This window comes from Ruditapes philippinarum, unplaced genomic scaffold (assembly GCF_026571515.1).
Source record: "Ruditapes philippinarum isolate M1 unplaced genomic scaffold, ASM2657151v2 ctg262_1_1_1_1, whole genome shotgun sequence".
Classification (NCBI taxonomy): domain Eukaryota; kingdom Metazoa; phylum Mollusca; class Bivalvia; order Venerida; family Veneridae; genus Ruditapes; species Ruditapes philippinarum.
The window spans coordinates 84,617-110,899 of NW_026857830.1; the positions used below are offsets into that span (position 1 = coordinate 84,617).

At 33.3% G+C, this 26,283-nt stretch overlaps 1 protein-coding gene across 1 annotated transcript in view; it reads right to left on the reverse strand.

Moving 5' to 3' along the window:
• Positions 1-26,283, reverse strand: part of LOC132751170 (gelsolin-like) — a 63,216-nt gene that overhangs the window by 27,277 nt on the left and 9,656 nt on the right. Inside the window, exons 2-4 of the mRNA XM_060741306.1 lie at positions 5,978-6,071; positions 5,572-5,646; positions 931-969 (exon numbers count right to left, since the gene is read on the reverse strand). Coding sequence (XP_060597289.1) covers positions 931-969; positions 5,572-5,646; positions 5,978-6,043 — 180 coding nt within the window. The 5' untranslated portion in view covers positions 6,044-6,071. The remainder of the gene's footprint in view (positions 1-930; positions 970-5,571; positions 5,647-5,977; positions 6,072-26,283) is intronic.

The window sequence follows — 26,283 nt, forward strand, 5'->3', positions numbered from 1 at the left end:
GAGGGGGGGAAGTGGGAGGGGGGGGGCAGGGTTTTGGACTGACTCTTCATGCAAAAAACAAAATTTTTGTAATAAAACAAAATTTAAATATTAAATTTTTAGGAATATTTAAAAAAGTCATTTCAATTAAAAACTTTTTGGGAAATTTTCTAAATTCAAACTTTTAGATTTAAAAAAAGAAATCATAAGGTTTGGGTTTCTCCCGGGCAGTGTGCAAGCTATTATTGAAAAAACTTTTTTAAATTTGGCCAAAAGTTTTTTCTAGGTTTTTTTAGGGTAAACCTTTTTCAAGGTTTCAAAGAACTAATGCAAAAAATTTTTCTTTTATGAAAAAATTTCCATGGGATGATTTTAAAGGGGGGGTAGGGTGTTTTGTTGCATATGCATGCCCTTAGTAAATGTAAACTGCTGGACCATTTTAAAAATTTTACATCAAAGATTTCTATATTACTGAACAGGATTCCCTACGTGGGGTCTAATGAAAGGGTTTTCCCTATACATATTTAAAATAATAATTTTGCAGCGAGGGATACATGAAGGTTGGTTGTTTAACATAAATATATTAGTAAAAATTTTCAAAAATAAAGGCGAGGTAAATACATATCAAATTTTATGACATAAAGCGCAGGGTTAGGGTTTTCAAAAATAAAACATTCAGCCAATATTTAAAACTTAGGGGAAATTTAACCCTGAAAAAAATTCATTTGAAAATGATTTTGGGTATTAATTTAAAATGAAGGTAAAATTTTGGGTTATAAACATGCACCAGCCAATTAATTGACGGCGATTGCTAAATTTGAAAAAAAATAATTATAAACTCTTTCATAAACTTTTATAGCAAAAATGTTCAAACAGAAAGCATGAAAAACACAACAGCCAAGACTTGTCATAGCAAAATACAGCACAACAAAATCACGTTACCACGGTTACCTGAGAACTGGCTCCTCGTCGTTGTCCCGGTAATGCAAACTGTTATCATAGTAACCAAGATGAAGAAAATGTATTTTATATAAAAACAACAGTCATAACTTAAAATCAAACAAATTTCACTCCATAAGGTATATATGCCCCTTGGCTTTTTAAAAATTGGACCTGAAAATGTGCATGCTTGTTTGCTTTATATAAAAAGAGCAATAACTTTGTCCCCCAAAAATTGTAAACCTGTTTCTTATAATTAAAAGGGGCATAACTCATGTCTCCAAAAAATGGCATGCCCTTTTACTTTAAGAAAAGGGCCATAACTATACAAGAAGAAAATAAGACAAAACTTTAGAACAATTCTATGCCCTTCGTGATGTTATAGGCATACATATATTTTCCAATAACATAAGACTCTTAAAGAACATAAGAACAGACATAATTATATGATGGAAAAAAAACACACACACAAAAGAAATATAGAAACAAATACTAAATATATAAACACATGTATACTGTTCATTCTATATATGAAGGAGTTTAAACTTGTAAATTTTGGTATCAATTTCAAGAACACAAATTAAAATACAGCCAGCAATCAAACCTTAAACCTACTGGGACAGAAAGTGATTAACCTAAGTTCTTTGTCACCAGTATAGAGGCAGACAGGCTGGCTTGCATTTCAGTGCAGTCTGACCAAAATCTATACTGGTGGCAGACCAAATTTTGAATATTGACAGTGTTAAGGAAATCCCTTAAACTTGGAATGGACTGTTCCAAATTCATAGCAAGGTCCATTACACTTATTCAGTAGTTTACGGTTTAATTTATAATCAGCAAACTTTTTTACACATCATCTTTTTTTTTCATCAAACAATCAATCAATCCAGAATTTATAAAGGCCCATTATGGCCCAGAAATGAAAATTTTTGATGTCCAGTACTGTTATAGTTTCCGGAAGTAACTCATAGGCCATGACATACTACCTGAAAAATTGTTTCCTTCTCTTTTCTTTACAATTAGCATATTTATAGTGATTAAGTGTTTTGTATGGAAGTCAAAATACTACTTTGTATACATTTTGCAACTTTTATGATGAATAATTTCATATTTAGTAAGATGCCTTTTTGGGATGTAATTTTTTCATGTTTAAAACAATTTTAAATTATTAAAAACCTCGACTGCACTTTTTAAAAAAGGAAAATTTTTTTGGTTTCTGAGGCATAATGTGCCTTTAAAATCTTTTCCCTTTAAATTACAGTATGACTGAATAAAACGATAGAGAAATATAAGACATTATAATGTATCACCATGCAAAAAACACTGTAATCATGTGAAGAAAAGATGCAAATTTGTTTAATGCAGCAGGCCCTAATATGATTAAAATAAATTCAAAACAGGAAAATCAAGAAAAAGAAAATATTTATGAAAACTAAAAGCCCGTAAACCCTCAGCAACGGCCGCTTCCTTAGATCTTTCTATGAGCTAGATAGGTGGCTTTCCCACATGTAAGGACCCATAACTCAGGGGTTTGGCCTTTAATAATAATGGGGCAGTCTTGTTGAAGTGTGTACATGTGTGTGTATTTGCCTTTATTTATACTCGCCACCGTTTGCCCTTTTGGGCGAGTCCTTCAGACGAGTATTAGTCATTTTAGATTATTGGAGGATATTGCAATTACAGATACAGAAAGATGCCCCAATTCCAGAAGCTTCTTCTGGTTCTTTAGCGTGCCAAGTGTGTAAGCACTCATACATGGGACCTCAATTTAAAGTCTTATCCGAAAGACTGATTAGTAATTTAAGTTGGCCAGCCCGGGAATCCGTTACCCACAATGTCGAGATTACAAGTCTTGCACTCTAACTGTTAAAAACCAAACGAAAATGTCAGACTTTATGGACTGGTCAAGTTTTAAAAAAAAAATGAAAAAACTTTTACTTTACATTAACATTGTAATTGTCTCTGTTTATTATGTTAGTAAAAGAACGTATTGACAGAGGGTATTCAGTGTGCTTTTTCCTCCAGAACCAGAAATAATATCTGATGATGACTAATGCTGTACCAATTGACTTTAGCATTACTTTTATTAACAATTTATTTATCAGAGGTCTTTGGCTTTAAGTACGTCATACAGAGTATAAGTATGACATCACAAAAAAAACTGAGAAAGTTAATTATCAACTTTGAATTAGTGCGAATTGCTTTTTGAACAAATAATGAAAGAAAAATGGAAAAAAGATCTAAATTATTCTTTCGCTGACTGCTTTTACTTTATAAATAAACAATTCATTATCAGACTTAAAAAATATTCATACCTGAAAATACTTAAGAATCACAAAAAATTTGAAAATCTCCATTTTTTTCAAAAGGATGTGGGATATTTGATAATTTAACTTTAGCTCAATTATATCAATACAAATAATATCAAACCCCATTCATCCTGAACTCACATGATTACAATAAATATGCAATTTAAGGCACATTTTGCTTCAGAAACAAATACATTGTACATTCTTAGAAATGGCTTACATGAATTTTAATGGTTTTAGAGCATCACAGACACTTATCAGTAGAAAATAGTGTGTAGAAAGTGAAAAATTTTTGGGCTAAAAGTCCAAATTTAAACAAAGTATAAAAAATATTTTGACTTTCCTAAAAAGGGGTTCTCACTCTATGGTATAATTTTCAAAACATAAAAACAGAAAAAGGTTTAGGGGATTGGGCCAAAAAAAATAAATTTTTTTTTTGAAAAAATTTAAATATATCAAAAAAAAAAAAAGCTTTTTTGGAAAAGCAAAAAATTTGAGGAAAATTGGGCCTTTAAGATCTATTAGTGATACAGAAAAATTTAAAACCGGAATTCTGTAACATTCTTTAACAAATGGGCCGCTAGCTAACAGAGTAACCAAGACAATTATGACACTTTATTATAAACAAGTCATTAGCATAGTTGGTGCTTCCGGTACATATAATCCAGCAGAAAATAACACAAAAAAAGGGAAATTTGTGTGATTTTCTTAATTTTATTTTTTTAAAATACTAAAATTGAATCGGGTTTAAAAAACCCTCACTTTTTGTTGAGAAAATTTTTGGCCCTTTTTTCTTTTTCAAGTAACCCTTAAACAAAAAAAAGGGTTTGAAATAAAAAGGGAAAAAAATTTTCTACCTTTTAAAAATTTTTTTGTCGCCTGTTTTTTTTTCTTTAATTTTGAAGGTAGTTTCATAGACCTAGACTTATGCAGATAACGAAAAAATCAATGAAAACATAATTGACTACCAAAGCAATTTTCCAAGATTTCAAAACTGGTCTGAGTCTTATATGAGAGTAAATATTGGAAACATTAAAAAAACTGAAGAAACAAATAAGAGCCAAATTTCTACAAACCATCTATTAATATTAAAGAGTATGAATAGAATATATATCATAGAAAGTAAAAGCTTTAAGATGAAAGACATTATGTGTTACTTTCATATCCTTAACAACATACAATGTCTTTCACTCACTACTTTCAAATATACCAAAAGAGAATTTTATAAGCAAAAAAGAAATTAAATTGCACAGAAAACAGACTATTTATTAAGATGTTCCAAAAAAATAATTTTAACGTCAAATTTTATCCTTATTTTGATAACTGAATAGAAGAAGATATATGAGCTGCGTCACGACAAAACAAACATAGTGCGTTTGCGACTAGCATGGATCCAGACAAGCCTGCGCATCCGCGCAGACTGATCAGGATCTCTGCTGTTCCCTTACCAACTCTCTTACAAGTAGAGAAACTGATAGTGAATAGCATGGATCCTGATCAGACTGCGTGGATGCGCAGGCTAGTCTGGATCTAGGCTGGTCGCAAACCCATTATGTTGGTTTTGTCGTGACACGGCTCATATGTGTTTAAACAGTGCTTAGAAAGGTTATACAATTAGTCTAGGAATATAAACACTGATTGAGCATGGACAAGGTCCAGTTGTATAACCCAACCTTTTGAATGTTTGTGGTGACCCCTATTCCAACTTGACCTAAAAATCATCTAAACAAACTTGCAGGATATTTGGATAACAACACTTGCCACTTGAGTTAACATGATTTTTCTATTCTTAGCTCCAGTGACCTAGTGTTTCTTCAGAGATGACCATGTTCAAAGTCTTTCAAGCAATTAACTAGACAAGCATCTTGACCAAGTTTGATGATGATTGAGGCAAAAAAGTGACCACTTAAGTGTTAACAAGGTTTTTCCATATTTAAGCGGTGTGACCTAGTTTTTTACCCCAGGTTACCCATTTTTGAACTTGACCTAGAAATCATCAAAACAAACTTATAGACCAATTTCCAAATATTTGGATCAAAAATGTAGCCACTAGAGTGTTAACAAGATTTTTCTATTTTTAGCTCCTGTGACCTAGTTTTTCATCAGTAAAGCAGCCTGACAAAGTTTGATGATGATTGAGGCAAAAATGTGACCACTAGAGTTTTCACCAAAAAATGTGGATGGACGACAGACAACAGACATTCAACGAGCTAGCTCAAGTGAGCTTAAAAAAACATTGCTGGTACCTGGCCTTCTTGTCCATGCTCTGATTATAAAAGGAGAAAAGTTATTATTATAAATATATACAAGAAATTTAGGCAGATTTTAATCGCAGTACACTTACTGATAAGACTATGTATGAATCTCCCTTGTAAAATACACCATACTGAGGCTTCGGGACTGCAACTACATTCATGTTCTAAAAAATAAAGATCATCAGTTGAATATTATGCAAAAACAATATTATTTGTTGAGTTTCCAATCTTTGGATGGCAATCATATTCTTAAAAGGCATCAAGAGGTTTCATGTAAAGCTTAACTGGTAAAAACCAGTGAAGAAGTTAAGCCTGTATATATATAATTATATATATATATAGTTTGATTATATAATATTTCCTAACAGTTAAAAGTCGTGATAAAATCCAGGTTTGAGAAGCAAACACCTCAAAAAACACTGTAGACCAATGACCAAGGTTATGACACCAAGGAAAGCCTCAGATCCTTAATATGTTCAAAATAATAGTACTTACCTCCACACGCCATATCAAAAAACAAGGCTGTCTGGGGTTAATGTTTCTGAAAGCTTGGTCTGTCATCTTTTGTGTTTATTATATGACCCAGATGCTGTAAATAGAAAAAAACAATTCTTTTCTAAACAAGAGAAAAAAAGACAAAAAAAAGTTCAAAACAAAATGAAAAAGCTGAAACAAAATTAACTAGAACTCCGCGAGTCGGATGTGTCGCCTTGTGAACAATGTAGTTTAGGAGAAATGGCCAGGACAAAAATTAAATATGAAAAATAACAAAGGGCAATAACTAAAAAATAATAAGTGCAGAGCAGCAGTTTCTGTGCACTGCACTTCTTATCAATAAGATCTATCATTCTGAATGTTTCAAGTCCATAGCTTTCATACTTGAGGAGAAATGACCAGGACAAAAATAAAGTAAGAAAATCAACAAAGGGCAATAACTCAAAAATTAAAAATGCAGAGTACCGATTCTTGTGCACTGCACGTCTTCTTCATAAGATCTATCATCCTATGAAGTTTCAAGTCCATAGCTTTTATACTTAAAAGGAGAAATGGCCCGGACAAAATTAAAGAATGAAAATAAACAAAGGGCAATAACTCAAACAAGAGGGCCATGATGGCCCTGAGGTCGCTCACCTGTATATAGGCCCCACACCCCACCCCCCCCCCAACGTTGCAGGGCAATTTAACCCAGGGGCTTTTATTTGAACAAACTTTGGTAGACACCCATAAGAAGATGTTTCATGCTAAACATCTAAGCTCTAGCTCATTGGGCTTTTAAAAAGAAGATTTTTTTTAAAGTTTTTACTATACACATATAGTTAAAAACAATGACACCCCTGGAGCCGGGCCAGTTTTGACCCCAGGGCTTTTATTTGAACAAACTTTGTAGACACTTACTAGAAGATGTTTCTTGCTTAATATCTAAATTCTAGCTATTTGGGTTTTTCAAAGAAGATTTTAAGTTTTTGCTATACACATATTAAGAAAATCAATGACCCCCGGGGCGGGGCCATTTTTTGACCCCAGGTCTTTCATTTGAACAAACTTTGTAGACACTCACTAAAACATGTTTCATGCTTAATATCTTAACTCTAGCTATTTGGGTTTTTTCAAAGAAGATTTTTTAAGTTTTTGCTCTACACATATAAGGAAAATCAATGACCCCCGGGCGGTGCCAATTTTGACTCCAGGTCTTTTATTTGAACAAACTTGGTAGACACCTATTAGAACATGTTTTATGCTAAATATCTTAGCTCTAACTCTTTTGGTTCTTTAAAAGAAGATTTTTTAAGTTTTTACTATATGCATATAGGGAAAATCAATGACCCCCTGGGGCGGGGCCAATTTTGACCCCAGGGCTTTTATTTGAACAAACTTGGTAAACACCTATTAGAACATGTTTGATGCTCAATATCTTAGCCATAGCTCTTTGAGTTCTTTAAAAGAAAAATTTTTAAGTTTTTTACTATATGCATATAGGGAAAATCAATGACCCCCTGGGGCGGGGCCAATTTTGACCCCAGGGCTTTTATTTGAACAAACTTGGTAGACATCCATTAGAACATGTTTGATGCTACATATCTTAGCTCTAGCTCTTTGGGTTCTTTAAAAGAAGATTTTTTAAGTTTTTACTATATGCATATAGGGAAAATCAATGACCCCCCGGGGCGGGGCCAATTTTCACCCCAGGGCTTTTATTTGAACAAACTTGGTAGACACCTATTAGAACATGTTTTAATACTAAATATCTTAGCTCTAACTCTTTTGGTTCTTTAAAAGAAGATTTTTTTAGTTTTTACTATATGCATATAGGGAAAATCAATGACCCCCTGGGGCGGGGCCAATTTTGACCCCAGGGCTTTTATTTGAACAAACTTGGTAAACACCTATTAGAACATGTTTGATGCTCAATATCTTAGCTCTAACTCTTTGAGTTCTTTAAAAGAATTTTTTTTAAGTTTTTACTATATGCATATAGGGAAAATCAATGACCCCCCGGGGCTGGGCCAATTTTGACCCCAGGGCTTTTATTTGAACAAACTTGGTAGACACCCATTAGAACATGTTTGATGCTAAATATCTTAGCTCTAGCTCTTTGGGTTCTTTAAAAGAAGATTTTTTAAGTTTTTACTATATGCATATAGGGAAAATCAATGACCCCCAGGGCGGGGCCAATTTTCACCCCAGGGCTTTTATTTGAACAAACTTGGTAGACACCTATTAGAACATGTTTGATGCTCAATATCTTAGCCATAGCTCTTTGAGTTCTTTAAAAGAAGATTTTTAAGTTTTTACAATATGCATATAGGGAAAATCAATGACCCCCTGGGGCGGGGCCAATTTTGACCCCAGGGCTTTTATTTGAACAAACTTGGTAGACACTCACTAGAAGATGTTTCATGCCAAATATCTTTGCTCTATCTCTTATGGTTTTTTAAAAGAAGATATTTAAAGTTTTTTCTTTCGGTTGCCATGGCAACCAGAGTTCTGCATGGAATTAAATTCTTTGAACAATTTTTAAAGGTGACCATCAAAGGAACATTCCTGTGAAGTTTGGATGAAATTGGCTTAGTGGTTTATGAGGAGATGTCATTTAAAGTAAAAGTTTACGGATAGACGACGGACGCCGGACGGACGGACGGACGCAAGCCGAAAAGCGATCACAAAAGCTCACCCTGTCACTTTGTGACAGGTGAGCTAAAAATAAGAAATGCAGAGTACCTGTTCTTGTGCACTGCACTTCTTCTTAATGAGACCTATCATCCTATGAAGTTTCAAGTCCATGGCTTTTATACATTAGGAGAAATGGCCCGGACAAAAATAAAGTATGAAAATTAACAAAGGGCAATAACTCAAAAATAAGGAAGTGCAGAGTACCGGTTCTTGTGCACTGCACTTCTTCTTAATGAGATCTATCATCCTATGAAGTTTCAAGTCCATAGCTTTTTTAGTTGAAGAGAAATGGCCCGGACAAAATTAAAGTATGAAAATTAACAAAGGGCAATAACTAAAAAAATAAGAACTGCAGAGTACCCGTCCTTGTGCACTGCACTTCGGGTTATTGAAACAAGCATGCATACCAAGTTTGAAATCAATTAGACTTATTATAAGTGACTAAGTTATGCTCTGGACAAGATTAAGGGGACGCCGACAACGACGCCGCCGACACAGACGCCGCCGACAAAAGTAACCCCTATATGTCACCTTTTCAAGGCGACACAAAAAGCTGAAAAAAAAGTTAAGATATTAGAAACCTGCAAAAATCTGACGTGTTACCAACACAGTAAAGGTCATAATGGCAAGGTAAACCTCAGGTACCCCTCGATCCTAGCACTATTTCAGGCACATGCAAACAGGCACTTGAATAGAACCACCATAATGTTTTGTTAGCTACCTGGAAAGAATCCAAAGTCCATGGCAGGATTGGAACCCACAACGGTGAGGTGTAAGTGCTTTAATGTCAAAAAACTTAACCACTCAGCCACAGACATGCCACAAATAAAGTTGATTTTATGGACAAACAACACTTTATATTAACCTGAAGAAACTTGAGAAACTAACAAGAACTGTCGGAGGACAGTAACGCTCGACTATTCGAAAATTTGTCACAAAGGTGTTTCATTGAGTATAATAATGCTTACCTATATGAATACATAAAATTGTCCGAAAAGGTACAAACTCTTCAAGTTTCAATACATTCCCTTCAGTAGTTATGGAGATACAAGCTTACATGCAAAAACTTAACCAAGAATTCATGAGTCGAAAAAGGGGCATAATTATGCAAAAAAGCAAATCAGAGTAATGGGACTTGTACCAATCATCTTAGATAATCACAGAGACCAAGTGTGTGAAGTTTCAATCCATTCCCTCTAGTAGTAATGGAGATACCAGCTTACACGCAAAAACTTAACCAAGAATTTCTAAGTCGAAAAAGGGGCATAATTATGTTAAAAAAGCAAATCAGAGTTATGGGACTTGTGCCAATCATGTTAGATAATCACAGAGAACAAGTGTGTGAAGTTTCATTCAATTCCCTTCAGTAGTTATGGAGATACCAGCTTACATGCAAAAACTTAACCAAGAATTTCTAAGTCGAAAAAGGGGCATAATTATGTAAAAAAGCAAATCAGAGTTATGGGACTTGTGCCAATTATCTTAGATAATCACAGAGAACAAGTGTGTGAAGTTTCAATCCATTCCCTTCAGTAGTTATGGAGATACCAGCTTACACGCAAAAACTTAACCAAGAATTTCTAAGTCGAAAAAGGGGCATAATTATGCAAAAAAGCAAATCAGAGTTATGGGACTTGTGCCAATCATGTTAGATAATCACAGAGAACAAGTGTGTGAAGTTTCAATCCATTCCCTTCAGTAGTTATGGAGATACCAGCTTACACGCAAAAACTTAACCAAGAATTTCTAAGTCGAAAAAGGGGCATAATTATGCAAAAAAGCAAATCAGAGTTATGGGACTTGTGCCAATCATGTTAGATAATCACAGAGAACAAGTGTGTGAAGTTTCAATCCATTCCCTTCAGTAGTTATGGAGATACCAGCTTACACGCAAAAACTTAACCAAGAATTTCTAAGTCGAAAAAGGGGGCATAATTATGCAAAAAAGCAAATCAGAGTTATGGGACTTGTGCCAATCATGTTAGATAATCACAGAGAACAAGTGTGTGAAGTTTCAATCCATTCCCTTCAGTAGTTATAGAGATACCAGCTTACATACAAAAACTTAACCACAGGGACGCCGACGCCGACAAATGGGTGACTGCATTAGCTCGATTATTCTGCGAATAGTCGAGCTAAAAATGTTGAATAATGACAAAAGTTAGCTGTTAAATAACCAGAGTCTGAAGAGAAACAAGTTTAATTGAAAAGGGACAAAAGAAGCAACAAAGAGACCATAGATTCCGAAATGAAAGAAAGGAAGCTAAAAGGGGACAAAAGAAGCTACAAAAAGACCATAGATTCTGAAATGAAACAAAAGAAGCTGAAAGGGGACAGAAGAAGTTACAAAAAGACATAAATGCTGAAATTAAACAAAAGAAGCTGAAAGGGGACAAAAGAAGCAACAAAGAGACCATAGATTCTAAAATGAAACAAAAGAAGCTGAAAAGGAAACAAAAGAAGCTGCAAAAAGACATATATTCTGAAATGAAACAAAAGAAGCTGAAAAGGGAACAAAAGAAGCTGCAAAAAGACCAATCTCCTACGCAGTGATCTCCCCTTATCAGTACAGAGATCTCTGCCATCACAAACATTGAAATATCAATATTTTGATATTTTATATTTTTTAGCTTTTGAATTTATTTTTCATTATTTTGTATACTTTTGATATTTTTTTGATAGACTATAATGAATATAGGTACGAAAAGTTAAATATAAAACAGAAAGAGAAAAATGACGTTAGATTAAAGGTCGATATTTACATTTGAATGTTGACATTACTTCATGTGACTTTTATCATTATGTGACGTCTGTGAAGGCAATGATTACATTTCTGCCAAGGGAGGTAACCACTGTGAGGAGTTTGCAAAAAGACACAGATTCTGAAATGAAACAAAAGATGCTGAAAAGGGACAAAAGAAGCAACAAAATGACCATAGATTCTGAAATTAAACAAAAGAAGCTGATAAGAGATTAAAAAAAATTACAGAGGAAGAAAAGAAGCTGAGAATCAATGGACCAGAAACACTATATAAAGATATAAATGTTTCACTTAGGCCAAACAATCCTTAACAAACAAATAAGTAAGTGTTAAAAAAGAAACTTGTAAAGGAACCATAAAACCTTTAAAAAAAAACCTGCTAAAAAGTATAACAACTTAACATGGCAAAAAAAGTTAGGTAAATGTGACAATTAGTATCTTCAATATTTGAAGGCCAATTAAAATTATGAGCCGCGTCATGACAAAACCAACATAATGGGTTTGCGTCCAGCATGGATCCAGACCAGCCTGTGCATCCGCGCAGCTTATCAGGATCCATGCTGTTTGCTTACAAACCATATTACAAGAAAAGTAACTGATAGCGAACAGCATGGATCCTGATCAGACTGCGCGGATGCTGGCTGGTCTGGATCCATGCTGGTCGCAAACCCACTATGTTGGTTTTGTCATGACGCAGCTCTAATGGCTATCAGTTTGACAGTAGGACAGCAAGAGATTTGATAACGTTTCCTAGCATAGGTCACAGGTCAAGCTGAACGTACAACAGATAAATGTAAATGTTGTAAACACATACCAATGAATCTATACTTTCAACTGTCATTCTGTCCTTTATCATAGGACAACAAACCATTCAGTTGTTAAAAACTGTTTTTCAATAGACATGAGACTGAATTATCCTCAAATTTTGCATACCAAAAGATAAGAAAATAGAAACATTCATATGAGGAAAAGGGATCATCTTACAAAACCTAATCTGAACTAACTTACACTTTTTTACCCTTAATAGCCTGCTAGCAGCAACTGCATCTAACCATGTGAGCAGTGCAGACCAAGGTCAGTTGGTGCGATCAGGGTCTGCAGTGTTTTCTAGTCAGTAGGTATACTCAAAATTACTCGAAATTGTCCCCCCCAAAAAATGGATGGTTTTATCCAGATTGAAAGACTGGTCCATTTAAGTTAATAAGGGAGGTATCAAAGAATTGATAATTATGTGTAATGCTTGGCTGTCCATTAACTTTAACCTGCAGAACTTATGTATTTGATATAACCTATAGCTTAATATTTGGAACAGTCCATTCAAAGTTAAAGGGATTTCAATATCAAAATATAAAAATAATCTACCAATAGTGTCTGGTCTGACAAGCACTTTGCAGACCATTATCAGACATTTGGTCTTGGTCTGCACTGGTCACATGGTTTGAATCTGTTGATACCGGAGCAGACTAAGGAATAAATGATATCCCTGAAAATGATTATGAACTGTTCGGAAAATTGAAAGTTGGAAAAGTTCATAATTTATAGAAGGTTAAGGCTATGATGCAGGAATGCCAAGTATCTAAATGATCTTATCACTAAGTTAATTATTCATACATTATACATTAAGTTCTTGCTTAAGTAACTGTAACTTACCAAACAAGCAAGCTTACAAAATAAAAAAAAATAGGCAACAAACACTCTATCATTCATACCTATCAAACCATGAAATATATGAACAAAAATTATGTGAATTTTTTTTTTCATGCATTAATAAACATGATAAACAGTATTAGGTTATACTTTAATACACAGTTGATGGAGTGGATCATCTCTCATGTATGTGTTAAGATATTTTTCGATTTGTCTGGAACATATTTGGGCCTGCTACCCGGCCTAGCTGAAGAGATTTAGGGCCTAGCTGACAAGACTAAGGGCCTAGCTGAAGAGACATAGGGCCTAGCTAAAGAGACATAAGGCCTAGCTAAAGAGACTTAGGGCCTAAGCTGAACAGGTTTCATAATATAGTACTGCTAGACCTGTTCACTGTCGCACAATGTCAAAATAAAAGCAACATTTAAAGTTATGGTTGCCAGAACTATTTAGGATCATGTATGAACATTTTAAGTTTACAAGAAAAGATTCCGTAATAATTCATGAAAACTTTTATTATAGGTTTTGGACAGTGTTTGTTTGATTGGGTTTTACGTCACACCGACACAGTATAGGTCATATGTTGACGTTCCAGCTTTACTGGTGGAGAAAGACCTTAGGTGCCCTTACAAGCATTATTTCAGACACGAACAGGCACCTGAGTAGAGCCACCGACATTCTGTAAGCTAGCTCGATAGCTTCCTCACATCAAAGAATCCAAAGTCCCTGTTGGGATTCGAACCTGCAGCAGTGAAGGACTTAGTTTTTTTTTTTGACAGTGACTCTGAGCATTATTTCAACCACAAATAAGTATGGATTAGATAGAATGCTTCCTTGAAAAAAGTCTCTTCCTCACAGGAAATATAATGATTCATTTTGACCAAGTTCCCAAAGTAGCTTTTGTTGTTTTCTCTATCTCTGATGTGTGAATGACGAACTTATCACTAACTTACTGACGTCATTAGATATAAATTTATATTAACAACTTATCATATATAAGTATTTGTCAACAATTTTTTTTTTCTGAGTCATTTTTTTTTTTATAAAAACATTAACCTGATAGATTATTTTAGATATCAGTTAACACAATAAGCAAATGAGTCAGATTTGTTATTTAGCTGTTCAACACTCAGCCTACTGCATAGCCTAGTACTGCATGGGGATGACTGATTGTTTTAAAGATCCTGTAACTCAATTTTTTTTATGGTTTTATATCATAAAGATAATGCTCAAATGAAGATTTATCAATATTGTAAGTTCCAAAAAGCATTATTTGTAAAGATATTTACAGAATTTACATTTTCATGTTAATAAAGGGAGGTAATTCGATTTTTTTTCTATGAAGTTTAAATCAATTTTTTCAATATGATGAAATGAATGCATATATTTTAATGATTACATATAATGTGAACAAATATTTGCTGTATATGTATCTAATGTATCTTTAATGATCAACATTATTTTTTTGGCCAATCACATTGTAGTATTTTTCAAATTTCTGCTAAGTCTAACTTTGGTTAATGTGTACTAACTAAATAAAATTTACTTAATCTGTTGTCTAACCAGTCTAACAAATTGCATTATATTAGGGAGGAGTCTAAGCTCTGAATTGTAAAATATCTAGGTTAGCGAAACATTGCCAGCGTAAAAAAAATAGGCGAGGTCAAGTGTTCCTAAATATGTTACAATCAATTAATTTATTACATAGACCAGGGGCGGATACAGAACATGGTTTCCTGGGGGGCTGACATATGGGTGGAAGATTTTGATAAAAATAACGCAACATGCGAAAAATTGTGCACATTTGTTTGAAGATTGGGCCAGCAGCTTATCATGTGAAAATTTTGCATTTTCATGTGTTTTATAGCTCATCTTATGAGTGGCAATACACTTTGCTATATATATGTGTATATGATACAGTATAGAATTAAGAAAAATTACAGTATATATGTAATTGGGGTGGGCCAGGGAGGGGTGTCCCCTCCCATAGACTGAGAAAATTTTGAAATATTAAGTTTGAAAATGGTGTTATTTCCTTGAATTCTAGTGCTGTTTATGGTTCTAGTGCTGTTTATGGTACCTTTTGGATGATTCTACATCACACTGTACTGTATTTTGTAGAGGTTAGTGTTTGCAAGGTCTTTCTTATATAATTCCCCTGGTGTTAAGTAGTAAGCATTGTATGCGTGACAGTTGATAAAAATAATTTCAAACTGAAACACTTGATCAATTTACTGAATAATAGACGATTTTCCAAAGTCAAGTGGTATTAAAATATTGCCTTTCTATTGTACAAAAACATAATTTCAAACACTAATATTCAATAAGATTTTTTTTATCAATGAATCCAGAGGTCAGTACAATTTAAATTTTATTTAAAAAATATAACTGTCATAAAAAGTTATTAAAAGCAAATGACCAATATTTTCATCTTGATAAAAATCTTAATAAAACTAGTTATTAGAACGTGATTCCTTTAATATTATCTTCATTAAACTCGCCATCTTTTTAATTTACAAATAATAATTTTCAATTTATTAATTATAGGGCTTTCCTTAAGAAACTGGAAAAACAAAGATAGTTTATATAGTGTACTTTGTAACATATCTATTTGCCACTATCTGTGACTAATAATTTCATTAGACCTTTCAATTATGCAGTTTAAACATTAAAGTCAGTCAAGCATGTTGATAGATAAAGATCTCTGCTAAGCCCCCAGGCAGGAGATTAACAACTGGATGACAGCAATGAATGTTTTGATAAGGGAGTACACTACAGCCAATAAAGTTTGAAACTCACAAAAGTATATTCAAGCCCAGCTGGTAAACCTTTCTTTGGGCCGAGCTGGGGGGGGGGGGGCTGCAGCCCTGAAGCCCGGGCCTGAATCCGCCACTAATAGATAATACATGTGGGGCACGCAGAGACAAACGATTACATAGTAACTTTTTTATATCCTTTTAACTCTAAGAAAAATGTCTGTTATAAATTGCTGACTGTTTTAAACTTTATATTTTCTAGAAAAAGTAACCGAAACATTATTTTCTTTCACTTGATAAGAATGAACTGCATTAACAATCCTTGATATCAAGAATACAATGATTACATTTTTTGGCTGGAAAACTCATTGAAAATGGACCCCCTCCACACTGAAAAAAAAAACTGTTTTTCAAATGAGCAAATCAATAGGGATTTTAAATGTTAGTGAATAACTTGAAGCTAATAACGAATTTGTATCAATTAATAATCTCTAATGTATTTGTCTCACATTTTCCATTTATTATAAAAGGATGGACTCATTTCATTAACTCCATTGTTTTTACCTAATTGCATCCCTCATTATTTTTTCCAGATATTTTATAGAAACATGGTAGTCTTACTGTAGATAAAGGTAATAATTCTGTGACATTTCAGTAAAAAATGTGCCTGATTATATGTTGAAAGGGCCATTTATTTAGCTTATCTAAATTTGACATGTTAGAAACTTGACAAGGTGTAGACATCTTGTAGAGCGAAAGGGCGGAGCTATCGGTGTTTTAGAGAAATGCCTTGTTTTTGGTTGAAAAAAATAATGTTGATCATTAAATAGGTTAATGTTTAATAATACCCATTAACAAAAATAATTGGTCGCCTGCCTGCGGCAGGCTTGACCAATTATTTTTGTTAATACGCATTATTAAACACTAACCTATACGTAATTGCACTATCCTCCAAAAATAAAATGACTAATACTCTTCTGGAGGACTCGCCCATATGGGCAACCGGTGGCGAGTATAAATAAACACAAATACACACACATTGTAACAACCATAATTACAACATAAACAGGATCCCAGTGCAGACCAAGATCAGTAGTGGGTAGTGACCCATGTAGTGGTCCAACCTATTATCTATGGGTTGTGAGATAGAATCTTAACCACTAGTCCACCACTCCCCTTATTTTTTGCATATTAATTAAGGACATAGCAAAGAGCAAATAAGACATATTATCATATTATAAAAATAGTTCACACAAGCTTTAACAATCAACATGCACAAAGCAGTTACAACTAGCCAGAACTTGAAATTCCATTGGTAAAATGATAAATATCTATTTCTAGTACCAGAATCCCAATATTTATCTAGTTCTCATCATATTTATGATCAATTAGGTGTTAACTCTGATGTGACAGCATGCAAAATGTTTATAGAATAAAAGCTATTGGTCAAACCATAAAAACCTTTCCAAAGACTCTTGTAACCATTCTACCCTACTCATCTGAAAGACATAATTGTTACTTCATGACCTGAGCCTGTTTATACTATTGTATGTTCTCATAAAATACAATACGTTAGACGAAACTAAATACATTTTAAGAAAGCATCGGAACTGCCGCGGTCGGTAGGCTATGTAGCATAATTTAAATCGGCTGGACAGAAAAATAATCACTAAAAACTTACCTCAGTCGAGCTATTTTGGCCGTGTACGTTGACTTTTGTGGTCACATGACCAAAGTTGCTTACCAACGGTGATTTCTTTTTATAAATTTTTTTAAAATGTTGTTGCAGAGGTTTTTGCTTCACAGAGGGTTACCCTGCAGAAGTTGCACTGTGTATGCCAAGCTTCAATATAGATCTAAACCCTGCCTCAGATTTTCTGTTTTTAGCATCCTTGATTGATATATAATTGAAAGAAACAAGTATGCTAAATACTTTGAATATACAAAATAATACATAGCTTCAATAAAGTATTTTTTAAAGGTAAAATGAAACTCCCAGAAAAAAAAAATTTAAAATCCTTACCTACACTAATATAAACCATCCAAATATTTGAAATAATTCAGTCACTAAGAAACAGATCTCATCTTATGAATCATTCCCCATTATTATAAAATCATAGAAGTTTAAACATGAGACACGTCCTAGTTTATAACACACTATTCCTCGGGTAATTTGGGCTAAAAATAGATCCAAGTGACATTTGACCCATTAGTATAAAAGTCATATCGACTTTCATGTAGGAGGACAGGATTTCATTTCGCAATACTATACAAGCATGTATACTTAGACAGTATTCATCCTAATACCTAAATATCTTTAATGTTTAATTTAGACATAGCACCTTCTTCTATCGGGACATAATCAATTATCATTTTTAAGGAAATTTTTTTAAAATAAAAAGCAAACAGTGCAGACCATGATCAGACAACACCAGTTATCCCATTATGGTCTACACTCACCTTTTAACATGGCTTAACTTCTAAAACGAACTTTTCTGCAACTTCAATTTTTTATAATTTTTCAACATAACTTTAGTTGAAAATTTAAAATTGGTCTGAGCCTCAGGTCAGACTGCCCAGAATAAAAGTAGTGCAGGCACTATACTGGTGGTAGGGCTAAAACTTTTTGGTACCCAGCAGGTTGCGAGTTTAAACACCATAATAAATTATATAGTGAAGGAATTAAACCTGTAATTTATATTTAAATTTATTTTAGCGATGATTTATAATAAACCAGTTTAACAAGTTACATTAATCATTGATAACACCTACGAATCACTGCAAAAATGTATCAGATCCACACCTTAACCTGCTATAATCTTGACTGTAATGAATTTGCCTGAATTTGAATAAGGAACAGTCCATTTTTATATATAAGGGATTTTTCAATTACTAAAGTACAAAAATTGAGCTACAGGCATTCCCATTCGTCCTGCAGGACGAGTAGCTACTAAATCCAATGTGCAGGCAACATTTATCTACTAGTCTTGTCCTGCATCAAATTCTCTTAAATTCTAGTTGTAATTACGAGCGGAGGAGTGAAATTTTCAATCTTTGAGCTACCAACAGTATACAGCCTTATCAGACATCATGGATGTGCAGGCTGGCCCGGCTTTATATTAATGGCTGCCAAACACAATCATTTTCTGTTCTAACAAACTGCACGTTAAGAAGAAACCCCAAAAATAATTTTAAAGTCAAAATGTAGCGTAAAAATTTAGAAATCAAGATTTGTATTATACAAAAATATCACGTGGGGCGGCCACCCTGCCCATGTCTTAACCAAACATTTCTGAACATTAAAATTTTTTTATTGTCAGCCTTAAGTATAGTCAGAACAAATATTACATAGTCTAGCATATCAAAATGAACAAGGCTTAACACAAATTCGGTATTTCAAGTGTTTGATAACCTTCTGAAGATCCCTTTAAGATTTTTTTTGAACAAACAAATGTACATTTCATATGTGTGGCAACTTTTAAACAAGTTTATATATAGGCCGAACTCTCGAAATTGCTGTATTATATGACTGTGTCTGAATGTAAATTTGAAGTCTTTTTGTGGTTAGCTGACTGTCAATGCTGGCAGTCTTCTGTGTGACTGTTTTAGTTTTATTTTAGCTTGGGGATGTCTGTTTCATGCTGATCTTTCTTCATTAGTTGGTGAAGGTATGACAATACTGCCAAGGCATCATGTTTCTTCAGACAACAAGCAAAAACAATTCTTGTTAGCGCCACCCTCCCGAGTTTATCATGGCAGGTCAACCAATCATCTCTGGTACTTGAGACGACTTGACCTTGACCTGCTGAGTGCTTTCTCCGCAACATGCAGGCCTCGGGGGGTTGGGCGTCTTCTTTCCCTTACGGGGGTTTTTTTTTGGTTATTATGCCCATCTTTCAAACTGGAAAAACTTCAATCTTTTTTTTAAAAAATTTAAAATCTACTGTAAAAAAAATAACCTATTAGATGGAAACGCATAATTTGGTGACTGTTTCAGGGTCTGCAATATTTAAATAAGTAGATTATCTTGTTGCTAGCAGAAAATTGGTCTGCACTGTTTGCCATTCAATCAGTCCATATTTTGAACTTCTCCCTAAAAGTGATGATTAGTTGTGTCCAGATTGAAATATGGGCAATTAAGTCTTAAGATATTTAGAAAGTAAATGTAAAATATTTGTATATTGGTATACAATGTATTATTAAATAAACCAGTTATCAATATAGGTATCATTCCTGGTTAGAGAATAAGATATTATGCATCAGTTTTGTAACCTCATCCTTCCATATAGTTGCATAGATAACTAATCTGTATTTCTTTTTTTCTTACCTTGATTTAATGAAATATTATTCACATTTTTTTTCATTTTTGGTTGTATAATTAAGTACATGTGCATGTATGTTATTTTAATGAATAAAATTTTAAATCTTTGGTTCTAAACATTGCATTTACAATTCCTTTTTTTTTTCATCATTTTATACTATAAATAAATGTTTCAAAAAAATAATATTTTAACTACAAATCTCGCTACCCTTCCCAAATTGTCAAGGATGTCGGGAACAAAGATATTTTTAAGGCTGGCCTAGTATATGTATATGATATAATAATGCTGAAGTTTAAGATGAAATATAGATCAGCTGTATAATATATCAACATATTTTGATATCTTATAATTATGTAACATGTGTTTTCTAAAAGCAATGTTTATAACAAACATATGACTAATTTCAATATGTATTTATATAATGCAACATGTGTAACTGAGGTCCGCGCCCACTAATAGCTCAATAGGGGGAGAGCATCATGAGACATTAGTAACCCAGGGGTCCCTGGTTTGATCCTTGGGCAAGGCATAAATTCTGCTACACTAATAACCTCGAACATTGAGTCTAATGGTCATGCATTTCTATCTCACCACTGATTAAGAAATGATGTGGGATAAAAGCAGTCCGTCACATGTATGAGGAGGAATTGGTCAATACTGTATATAGTTCTCCAAGAAAGGCGGTAAGGTGGATCAACCATCTGGATATGACCAAAAACATGTGTAAAAAAAACAGAGGAAAATGCAGAAAATCAAACAAGCAAAAAACGTCACTAAATGGCAAATTTTAACTTTAATATGTGTCCAAATCACACAAGCCACAGTACTAAAACTGTTATAAAGTTATTACAGTGATTGGTGCCCTAAATTTCAAATTTTGATGTTGAAGGTCAATATCATTAATAAATGGTTCAAGGTCATAAGTACTTCATATCTCAGTTAGTATTCTCATTTAGTATTCTTATTTTTCTTCTTCATGTGCTGCTGATGATTGCCATGATAAAAAAATTTAATGCTAAAACTAAAACTAAATTTGCTTTCATGCATAAATTTTTGCCGAACTCACACCTGTTTTTGAATGAATAAATGTATGGAGAAATTTCATAAATTTGGAAATTATTACCTTCAATGCAAATTCGTAAATACTATTGTCAAGGTCATATTTTTGACTTGTTATGCGATACATAATGTATAAATAAAAATGTATTTAATACATGTACTAAACAATTTGACTCAAGATGACTGTAACGGCCAATTAACATGTCAGCTTGATCACTAGGTAATTTACTTCAATTTTAACATAAAGAAATGAAAAAAAGTACAATTATGCATTACTGAAAAAGGCCCACACATTTTTTATATAGGGGGGAAACGTCCAGTTGTCATGATGCTATGCAAATAAGGCAGGAATCTATCAATGATTAAATCATCTACAATCTAGTACATTTATAGATGGTGAATTTACATCTCATTTTCAAGGACCTATTTCAATTAAGATCTCAAATATAAACTAATTTCTGCTATCTCAAACTGGCAATCTGACCTGGCCTGTATAATGTGATGTGAAAATTTAGGAAATTTGTTTTAAAGGCCCATTACGCCCCAGAAACCTAAATTTTTTTTAAGTTGTAAATATGAGTTTTATAGCGTTTAAATAATGGTTAAGAGTATTGTCTGAAGAAACTAGCCCTGAATGTGAAATAATTTGTCATAAAAGTAGCACAATGTAATCAAAGTAGTACTTTGACTTACATACAAAATACTACACCAATGTGAATAGCCTACTTACTAATTGCCAACAAGTGGGCCATGATGAAATTAAATTCTTTGAACAATTTTTAAGTTGACTACCAAAGGAACATTCCTGTGAAGTTTGGATGAATTTGGCTAAGCGGTTTATGAGATGTCGTTTAAAGTAAAAGTTTAAGGACAGATGCTAGACGGACGCCGGAAGAAAAGCGATCACAAAAGCTCACCATGTCACTTTGTAACAGGTGAGCTAAAAAGAAACAGAAGGATGGTATAGGTAACTGGTAAATGAGTAACTTTGTGGAAACTCATAATGACAGGACACCAAAAATAAGAAGCTTTTTAGAAATGAAATTAAAAGCATTTCTGCAGCATAATGGGCCTTTAAATTGAAACAGATATCCAGTAAATTGATTTCATACGCAACATTAGTGAACATTGAGGATGGATGAATAAAGACATCTTTTTACTTGCAACATACAATTACATCATCAGGGCTTGAGTTTTCAATATTTTTGGGGTAGACTGCTATAAGGATTTCATCATTTTTATTGAAACTGTCTGACAATAATTTAGTGTTGTGTCAAAAGATGTGCATTGTATCTCATTATATAAGCTTTTCAAAGTAAATCTTCCAATTCAATGAACTAAAAATTATATTTTTACGACAACATTCAAGCTTGTGGTTATGGTATCATTACCTATCATTTTTCTTGTTATCACTTAAAAAATCTCCCTGCTGCAAATGACTAGATCCGATATAAAGTTACAAAAAAAAATTATTAAAATCTCACCAGTATCAAAATCATAAATGTGTTATAATAAAACTGTAATAAATACATAAAAGAGACATAATTTACAACAGCCCATGGCTGGTTAACCAAACCAGGACCAATAAGGATTAGCTAGTATAGAGCAAGGCAAGGGTAAACAACAATTAACAACCTTAAACATGCTAAAATCAAACTGATCCAGGACTAATTAACCTTGCTTTTGCCAAAGTGATTAGCTTTGCCACCAATTACAATAGACCCTAGCCAGTCAGCACATTTGAATGTAGTTTGACCAGGTTCTATACTGGTGGTTGCTCTGACAATCCTTTACTTTTTTATATCTAATTAAATACCTTAAAAACTCAAAAGCAGGCCAAATCCATAATACACAATTTCAGCAAGTTAATTGATTAAAAAAATACTAAACCTGAGCTCTCACCGTAAAAATTCAGCCTTGGACTGCTATTTTTCTCCTTCAACACAGAGACAGTCAATAAAGGTAAATCCTTTATAATCAAATATTTCACTCTTCAAATATTTTCTTGGATTACCAGTTGATTGTCACTTTTCATTATACAAATACACCCCTGTTCAACATAAATGGAGCGAGACATCGAAAATTCACACTGATTTTACATATTGGAAAGGTGCAGGTATCACCCATTACCTTATAATTAATAACCTCCCCAACACTGGTATAATATAAGCCGCATTTTAAATTTAAAGATATGAAAGAAATGTTAAAGTATGTGGATGCACATGGGAATACAGGTGCTTGCTGAATGGACATATTACAAAATTCACTCTTGTTTTATAAATCAAAAGGTTCTGTGTGTACAAATCACCCAACCACAATTAATAAAGCTCCTCAAAGCATTGGTTTAGGCCGCTATTCCATTTATACGTGATCAGTGGTCCGCATCCGTCATCCGCATCCGTTACCGACTCGCTAATCAAAGAATACGTTGAATCTATTCCTTTTGTCCGTTTACCATCCGCTTCCGCGACGTTTCGCAGGATGAGCGATTTTTTACGGACGCGGACAGTCACTGACATGTCTCATCCCTACAAAATGCCTCGAACAAAATTAAAAACTTTCTCGATTTCGAAAGAAAATACTAAAGAAGTCTGACACAAAAATAGTGTAGGAGAACATATTAGTTTATGATGCAGCAATGACAGATAAAAAAAAAACAATATCTGATCATCGGTTGCTAAAGAGATGTTATTTGAAAACCTAACTGATATTCAATGTTTGTTACCTAATTCTTTGATGTTACAACTGTTTTGGTATTAGAATGAAATTATATTATATTCTACAAATAATTATCCTCTGTTCGCTTTACTTCAATTAAAAGTATATAGAAAATAACGTACCTATGGAATAATACCCACGGACATGCCCGGACACGGATCACTGACGCGGACCCCTGATCACGTATAAATGGAATAGCGGCCTAAAGCTGATTTATTGTCGAAAAGATTCATAAAATATTAAAGGAACTCCACTAAGGTCTAAAGCCTAAAAACATAAAATTTGGATTTCTTATAGATCAACTGCTGGGCACTTAAAACATAAAGATATGCAATTTTAAAAGATAACTAAGAAATATGCTCAGAAATAAATTGGAAATAATATTTTTTGTGCTATTCTTAACTCGATTCCAGTGGAAAGCATTGCAAGCGCTTTTGAATTTTAGGATATTTTTCACAATAAACCTCAATTTGAGTCCCTTTAAAAGAAGCAAAAACAAATCAGCTCATTGTGTATGAATTTTTTTTTTACCTAAGAAATTACCGCTAAAGGAGCCATTTCTTACTGCTATTGATTTAAACTTAATCAACTTAATCAACTCTTATAATTACCCTGTAAGAACCAAAGTGAAATTAGCCTTAATGCCACCAGTATAGCATGCAGTCTGACCAGGCTCTATACTGTTGGTACAGTAGCTCAAATTTAGTATTTAGAAATTGAAATCCCCTAAACTTCGAATGGACTCTTCCTTATTCAAAGTTGGACAATTCCATTATATATAATTAAAGTTCAGCAGTGCAAGGGTTAATTGATTGTGAATATTGTTATTTTAGTTTTCTAATCTAAATAATATGCATTTATAAATTGCCTGAGTTTATTTGATACCAAGGAACAATCCCTTTGAACATTTGTAAATGCTGAAAGTCATCTCTATGCTGATATGCAAATAAACCGAAAAACTGACATTATTATGTTTCCAATCAAGAAGAATGCTTAATTTAAAAATTGGCTGCATTAAGTTTATTCAGAAATTGTATCATAGTTTAGGGACCTTTCTGTTGAAAATGTGTCAGAGTTAAATCGTATACATATACATGCATAGTGCGTTAACTGGAGTGCAGGTATTAGTTACCCGCACTGCAGAGCATGCCCATTGATTGGTTCATTTTGTCTGTGGTTTACATTTTGTAACGACAGAGAAAGAGAAAGCGATAGAAATATCATATTCAGATGCTCGTTCATTGGTTACTTTTTTCTGGGGTTTCATATTGTGACATCAGGGGAACGTGTTTTTATTTTTGACTATGATACAAAAGAGAAAGAGCATCAAAACACTCGGCAATCAGATTTATACTTGGGGGCTACGCCCCCTCGTACATTAATCAGATATCCTCGTGTTTCTATGCTCTTTCTATTACTTATTTGTCTTTGATTGTGTAAATAGGCAGAGACATAGATTTCTTCTTCTCTGGTATAGGAAGATATTAGGTTATAATAAACACTCTGGAGTTTGTTCCTGGAACCAAACAGTACTCATATCAACAAGTGTAAGTGTAACATTACCCTTGATGTGACTTAAGCCTAAGCAGATAACTGAAAAAGAAAAGAAAATTCCACTCTACGTTTTGAAACATAGATTTTTTATAAACACACATCACAAGTTCTTTTGATGTTTGGTTGCTTAAATCCAAATTTACAACTTTTGTCATTTTCTGAACATATTTATTTAGAAGACTGACAAGAATTTGTATTGGCCTTTCTGGTGAAATTGAAAAACACTCAACAAATGCATCCTTGCCTTCTTTAGAGCTCAATTAAGGGAGACCACCAGATTTGTAATATAGGAGTTGCCGGTTTAGTACTTGGGGTGGAAAAAAATATTGGGACAATGAATTTTGGGGGAAAATTTTAAACCCAAATTAAAAAATTTCTCGAAATTCTCGAGTCAGAAGTCGTGGGGAAATTTAAAGAAAGTAAAGCACCCTTGCAAAAAAAATGAAAATAGAAACTTTTTTTTTTGGGTTAAACCTAAAAAAGCGTAAGGTAAATTTTAACGCTAAAGATATGCCCAAAAAAATTTTTAAAATAAAAGGGTAAAAAAAAAAAAAAACAAAAACAAAATTTTAAATGGTTAAAAGCCTAAAAATTAAAACACTAAAAGATCAAAAAAAATTAGCAAACAATTATTGTTTTGGTTATTTTTTTTACTTTTTTTTTAAACAAGAACTTTGTACAGCATTCCTAGATTAAGATACGCACACAGAAAATAATTGTATGACATACTGCATTGATAGGGTATATTATAGAGAAAAATCACTGTAATAAATTATTACAGTAAATGATACAAGTTACTGAAAGCTGCAAAAA